The sequence below is a fragment of the Monodon monoceros genome, unplaced genomic scaffold (genome assembly GCF_005190385.1).
Source record: "Monodon monoceros isolate NGI ecotype Baffin Bay Population unplaced genomic scaffold, NGI_Narwhal_1 Super_Scaffold_16, whole genome shotgun sequence".
Taxonomy (NCBI): domain Eukaryota; kingdom Metazoa; phylum Chordata; class Mammalia; order Artiodactyla; family Monodontidae; genus Monodon; species Monodon monoceros.
In genome coordinates this window covers 57,747,582-57,754,679 of record NW_021703772.1, presented here as the reverse complement: position 1 = coordinate 57,754,679, position 7,098 = coordinate 57,747,582, and the positions used below count along the sequence as shown (strand labels likewise).

The following is a 7,098-nucleotide window of genomic DNA, read 5'->3' as shown; positions in this document are numbered from 1 at the left end:
GTAGGCAGGGTGGAAGAAAGGAGACGGATCTGGGTGAGGAACGATGAGGGCACAGATCAGGGTGACAGCACTGGAAATGGTGAGGAGTGGTTGAATTCTGTATTACTCTGAAGGTAAAGCAAACAGTATTTCCCGATGTCTTGGACACGGGTTGTGAGAAAAGAGAGGAATCAAGGTGGTTCTGATTTAAGCAACTGGAAGGACAGAGTTGTAATCAACTGATTTATGAAACATTATGGGAGCAGTGTGTTTGAAGGTAGGGTGAGGGAAGATTAGAGTTCAGTATTGAAGATACTCTATGTTTTGTCAGGCAGTCACTAAGATAAACCAAAGGCTGGTGCATGCGTGTGTGGCTCAGGCAATATTCTGGGCTGGAGACATAGATTAAAGGTTCATTTTGTATGAACGAGGCTTAAAGTGAATTCAGAGCAGAGGAAAGAGGCCTGAACACCCTTGCAGCTGAAAGGTCTTCTTTGAGAAGGAATGAATTTTATCACAGAAATAAAAAGAATATCAGGTTCTTCTCAGGTAATAAACACCCTGAAGGAGAAAAACATCATTATCAGGTGATGTTACCTTATGAAGGATAGGTAAGAACAAGCAAATTATGAACATAATTTAAAGATAAAATTTATTCTCTGATGGTTTACTCATGCAAACTGCACGTAAAAGAAAATAGTACAGTTTGTGTAACATTGCAAATATAAGGACTCAAAATGCTAGGTACAGAAGTAGTGTGACATCCTGAAAGTCAAAATGGAATTTGTGTTTATACAACTAATAATGACTTTTATTCGCTGAGTACAGACTGATTTACAATGAAAGTTTTGCTAACCTTGGTAATAAGCTCATTAACTGTTTACATGACTTCTTACATCTATGTAGTTTTATTTTACAGTTGCAAGAATTCCTGTTACCAAAGAACTTTTAACTTGCATAAATAATAAAATTTAAGAAAAATGCACCGAATGACCCAGGAGAGTGAAAAACAGAGGCTTTTCCTAATCCATCCAAACTACAATAAAAAACAGCCTTTGAGATATATTTTCATATTTTGTGCCTTTGAGATCAACTCCTTAGCATAACTATGGCAAAATCATGATTAGGAATTGATTACTGGAAAATTATGAAATCAGTTAAAAATAAAAAAATTTTAGAAGTAGAATTATCAACCCAAAATGGTATTTTTAATAAGCCAAACAATAAAATTCCTATTATCTTCATAATTAAAAGTCCTGAAATGTCATTTGTATAATCTGAACGTTTCCCAGTTTGGAACTTAGGCAGGTGGAATATTTCCTTGAATTACCAAGGATATTCCATACCGGTTTTTAAAATGTCAGTCTCATTAGGAGATGGCACTGAGACTTTAGCAAACAGTGTAGTATGGATGCAGAACAAACTACACAACTTATTATAAATGCATTACAGATATTTACATAATGGATCCTGCTCGAATGCCAGAAGTTGCTACTGGGGAGGACTCATAACTATTTTACAAAGTTTTCTTACACACGTCTACTACATTTTTATTTTTTAACAATTTTGTCTATTTTAAAATATTGTACTGTATTTTGAACATAACTGCAGAATAAAAATAGATAATGGCACATTAGAAAACTCAGTATCCCACAGATGACTGGATAATGAGAAAAGTGTACCTACAATCATCTCATCAGAAACAAACTACATCATGGAATGTTAGTTATCCAAGCCTGCACAGTAATGACATCTTAAATTGCAATCATCTATTGGCCAGCATCACACTGAAGGCATCGTTAAACATTCAAGCAAAGATTGCTGGCATGAACTATTGAAAGACACACACACACACACACACACACACACACACCCCCACACACACTCACACGCTCTCTCTCACTCACTCGTTTCCCATATTATAATTACATTGTTCTAAAGATAGATACTGATTTTTTTTCCCACGAGAAACGTTATCAAAATTTGCTACTAAAAGATGACAGTGCTTTCACAAGAATAAGTACAAGTTAACTTGCAAGTACAAGACAATGGGGGTAAACAGTCTTAAATTTTCTACGTAGTAATTTTTAGGCTTTTCTGGCAACCATACCTTACTTGATTATGCATAAACTTCTCAGTTTGAAACCTGAAATCTGCAAAACAAAACAAAACCAAAAACTAATTTCAAAAAATTATTAGCTATCTGATAACCCTGTATTGTACATTATATAATTTCATATTTTGTTAGTCTCAAAACATAGGGTTTAAAATACTGAATTTAAGCCTTAAAAGTCATTTTTGAAATGATAAAGGATTTCAAAATTCATGCCTACTTAAAATTTTAAAAAAAAGGAAACGCACTGTTACTGATCTTCATTTAGTTTAAGTGCGCATAAAAGCACTGTATGTCTTTTAACCATGTTTCACTCACTTAAAAAGTGTTCGATAATGTTCTTCCTTTTGCATAATGTGCAAAACAAAAGGCAAAAAGATTAAAAGCAAATTTCTATATTTTTCTTGCTAGTGCTTTATGACCTTGTTAACACTACAAAGTCAATAGGGACTATGCAGAACTTTGGTATAAATGATATAACAATACTACCATCACAGTTGAGGGTTAAGAGGTGGTCAAAAGAAATGGAAGTGGGTAGAGAGATTCAGTAACACCCCCATTTATTAAAACACCACAAAATTAAAAGTGAAATAAACCACAATGAATTATAATACAATTTACACATTGAGCACAGAAAAATGAATAAATCTAACAATATTTATAAAAAAAGCAAAATCAGTCTTTTTCCAGAGACTAAAAACTGTTGTTGTTCAGTCTGATGATCAACTGCTGCTACACCAACTTTAGAGCCAAATTTAATTTCAAGTAAAAAAAAAAATTTACAACCACAGACTTCGCATAAATGGAAATTGGTCTTTCCTTGATTTCCCTTTGAAGTCACTAATGAGTATCTAAAACTGCTGCACTGAGGTTTTTAATCAACTTCCTGAGGGCTGTGACTGGGAGGAAGGAGCCATGACAATCTGTGAAAGCGCAGGCTCTGAACTCTGGTCCGCCATCTGCGTGAGGACTGAAGTGGCTACAGCTTCTGCCTTGGAAGTTGAGCTGACTCCATTGGACGTGCTGACAGAACTATGCTGTATAGCTTCAGTATGTGGACTACTCGGCACTGACAGGTCTTCTGAACTATCATCTTTATCAGCAGCTGAGTGGAAAAAAGGAAACTACTCAGTTTCTTAAAATAGTTGTAAGAATTTATCAGGTTGAGTCAATGCACAGAATAAAAAGTCAGACTGCATTTTACAGAATCAGTTTAGAGAAGTTGGTATGACTGGAATTGAGTAACTGAAAGGTGGCTAGAAGTCATGAAGTAGGCAATTTTGTCTGTACAGGCTAAACAACGCACAAGCATGCACATGGAAACACCTCAATGCCCAGTGCCACATAAAAGAGAGCTGAAGAATTATTTGCTAAATAGTGTTAAGGAAGAAAATTGGGTGGGAATTTGGGAGATAGGTCTCTTATAGATATAATCAAACACTTACCCCAGCAACACATTTAACAAAACCAGTCTGTTTGCCTACATGCCATTCTTATTAAAAGATTAAAAAATTTATAACCATATGCATAAACAAAATGAATTCTAACATACAAATTATATCTTCAAATAATTCCCTCTGCAGAACTACTTTTATTCTGGCTGACTTTCCATCTAAGGCAGCAATGGATGATTGTAACACCTGATTCTAATGATGCATACACATGAGAATGAGCAATATTTAGAATCTAAATGCCACCAGCTGTTACAGCTGCACGAATTAATTGAGATTCAAATAAAAATCCATATAAAACTCAAGATACTGTAATTGAAAAGATATTCAGGAAAGGGCATTCTAAATATTTATGAAAATATACTACCATTGTTTAGGCTTTAACAACAAATCTTCAACTTTCTTATTTTAATGGAAGAGAATCCAATAATTTCATTTAGTGAAAAATCTGATAAGTACAACACACACAAATAATTATAGTGTATGCAAGTTATGAGACACAATGATAGCATGAACACCTGTGAACCCAGCCCCCAACTTAAAGAGAAAATTGCTGGTAACACTCGTGCTTCTTGGAGGCTCCTCTCTTCACCAAAGGCAATCACCATTCTGATACGTATTTCTTTTACCATTCCCTTGTTTTTTCTTTGAAGTTTTACCAAATAGGTATATATCCCTAAACAGTACTGTTTAGCTTTGTTTCTTTCTGAACACTCTAAAATAATTTTTGTTTAGTGTTTAGAAGTATAATAAGCTGGCTTCCTATCAAACCTGACAATACATACTGGCCTGCTTACTGATGGCCAGGTGCTCATTCTGAAAGCCAACTATTAAAAGACTGTGGACCCCATGAAGTAGGACTTACCCCATGATTTGTAATGTAGAAGATAGAGGGGGAGGAATCTGGCAAGTACAACTTTAGTTCAAATAAAATTCTTCATTTTGAGGGGTTTCTGAAATATAGTAGCTCTTACAGAATTTTAATGTGATAGAATCTCACCCTCTCTATAAAGCTGCTTTAAATGCAAAACTACACCACTGGATAAAAATCTGACCTCAAGATGCAGTTAAAAAAAAAAAAAGCACAATCAGTAATCCTTTTTAAAATTATATAAAGCAGAAAGGATACTGTTCTGATCAAGCAATAATGAATGTTATAAAATATTTACAGTTCAGTTATATAGCCAATACAATTGTTATACATTCACAGAAAACACTGGCAAATGACAGTTTAACTAGAGAGAACAGTAAAAAGCCCTCTATTTCACCACTATTCACCATGACAACAAAATGTCTTTTCAATGTTACGTTCTAGGGATATAACAGCTTTCAGAAATAAAGAGGCTGATCTGTGATGAGTGGTATAAGGAAATGTAAATATATTGTGGAGGCGATGACTCAAAATGAAACAGTTAAGTTGTAAGGGACAAGTGCTTATCTACCTCCAGGCTTTCAGAATTTGGTAAAACAAATCTTTAGGCCGTACAAAGAAGCAGGTACTCACTTATAAATTATGTAATTATAAATTTTATGTATAAAATACCTTTATAATGTGATACAGCTGCACCTATGTCCAGCTCTAGATGGTAAAGGGAGAAAAATTACTAATATAATCACAAGCTCTAGAAAGATACAAGAGATCTTACTGCATTCACAGAGTCATTTTTGGCCCTACTTAAAAGAAACCAGCTGTTTGACAATTCACTCTCTCTGAAGTTCCACCTATGTTTATACATATTTTCATTAATGAAAATATAAGCTCACAATTTTGGGCCCAATAAGCTTTTCTTCCCATTTAGGATTACAGCAACAACTATAATACAATGTTAATTATGCCCAGAGATCTACAGAATATGAATTAATGGCAATAAGATTACTCTTATGTTTTACTCTTCAAGGAACCCAAACATTAAAAATGTTTTCATATTTTCATTCTCATTTTATATACTACTTGACCCTTAAGGTCAACAACTGTCACGGTTTTCCCATGGCTGAGGGGTTTCCTAGGACGTGGGACTTCCCAGTGTTAAAAAAGAGACCCTATGACTGTGTGACTTTATACTGTAAGATTCCTTAATTTCTACTAAACCTTAGTTTTCTATATACAATGTTTTGAGTTAACTAGTATTATAGCTCACCACTATTAGCAACTGCTATGTGCTACAATGTGATGAATAGTGTTAGGTATTTGTGAATTTCTCCACATTTTCTCCAAGATTTAAACATTTACTTAAACAATCTTTGTATTTACCTTGACTATTAAACAACAGAGAAGTCAGATTTTTCCCAAAGACTTCAAATTTGAAAATAAAAAATTCGAAATTTCTACAAAGTCCAATTATCTCCCAAGAGCTGAAGAGAACTAATTTTATGCAAGAACTATACTTACCTCAGTCAATATGATTATCTAGATAACCGGACAGGATAAAAGATAGGAACTGTTCCCAAACCCAAAAATGTCTTATTCATTTCTTACATTTTCACAACCTCGTATACCTTCACTAGAAACTTATTAATCTAGATTTTCAGTCAGTTTGAGGATATAGCATATAAAACCATACATATATACACTTAAAAATATCTTTATTGCTTAAAATAAAAAATTGGCTTGCATTTGCTGAGCATATACTGCCTGGATAACAGGGATAAAACTGTTGGGGTTATCCAATAAATTAACTAAGATTAAAAAATTGAAGATTATTTAAAACTGAATGCAATTTAAGAGTTAATTTTCCTTCTAATTTTATAGAATCACTTGTATATTTCTTTCTGAACTATCAAAATTCAAGCGAGCTCTCTTGTTAAGAAAATCATGTATGCATAATGCTGAACTCAGTAACTTCTAAAGGAAATTATGTTGTTAAGTCAGATGGGAGCCATAATGGCCTCATCCCTGCAGCAATCATTGTTAATACAAACCCCAAACATATTTCTATATGGTTTCAATTTACTCCACAATGTGTTTCACAATCCTGTCAAAATGACTAGATATCAAAGGACTGAGATTTATTTGCTCAAAACTGACAAAAATCAATGTTCTAAATATATATGGCAACAGAGAGTTGCTCGATATACTGAATCTTTTAAATTAAAAAATATTGCCCATTCTGATGAAACTGCTTACAATGACTACAAGTAAAGATGGTGGCCATTAAGTTTTATCGTGAGCACCTGAGGAACTGTTTGCATCCACTACAAAATGTTTCTTTCTTTTGAATTACTGACACTGATAAATTAAAACGAAGTGGATACATATGGTTGAAACAATTTTCACATTTACAAATATCCTGAAATATCACTAAATCATAAAAATGAAAGCTGTGGGTTATATATTATGAATGTTGCCTAATGCATTCCCAGCTCTGTTATTTGTTACAAATTTGTGTACGATGGACAGAATTGGCCATTTATTCAAGAGTAACAGCTGGTTCCAACATTGTGCATCTTATCAAAAAAGGACATTACAAGAAGGAAAAGCACAATTAACTTCTAAAATGCTGAAAACAGAAGAATCTCATTTTGAAGGTAAATATTTAAAAGGAAACTTACAAGCAG

The 7,098-nt window shown here is 33.7% G+C and overlaps 1 protein-coding gene across 3 annotated transcripts in view; it reads right to left on the bottom strand.

Moving 5' to 3' along the window:
- Positions 1–605: 605 nt before the first annotated feature.
- The window catches only part of ATF2 (activating transcription factor 2), a 79,730-nt gene continuing 73,237 nt past the window's right edge, over positions 606–7,098 (bottom strand). For 2 of the 3 annotated variants that reach the window (XR_003793953.1, XM_029225365.1), the window contains one exon: positions 606–3,197. Coding sequence is in view for 2 of the 3 variants with exons in the window: in XM_029225365.1 (XP_029081198.1) it covers positions 2,971–3,197 (227 nt within the window). In the remaining variant the exon portion in view is untranslated. The remainder of the gene's footprint in view (positions 3,198–7,098) is intronic. The other variant, XM_029225364.1, reaches the window with a different exon arrangement.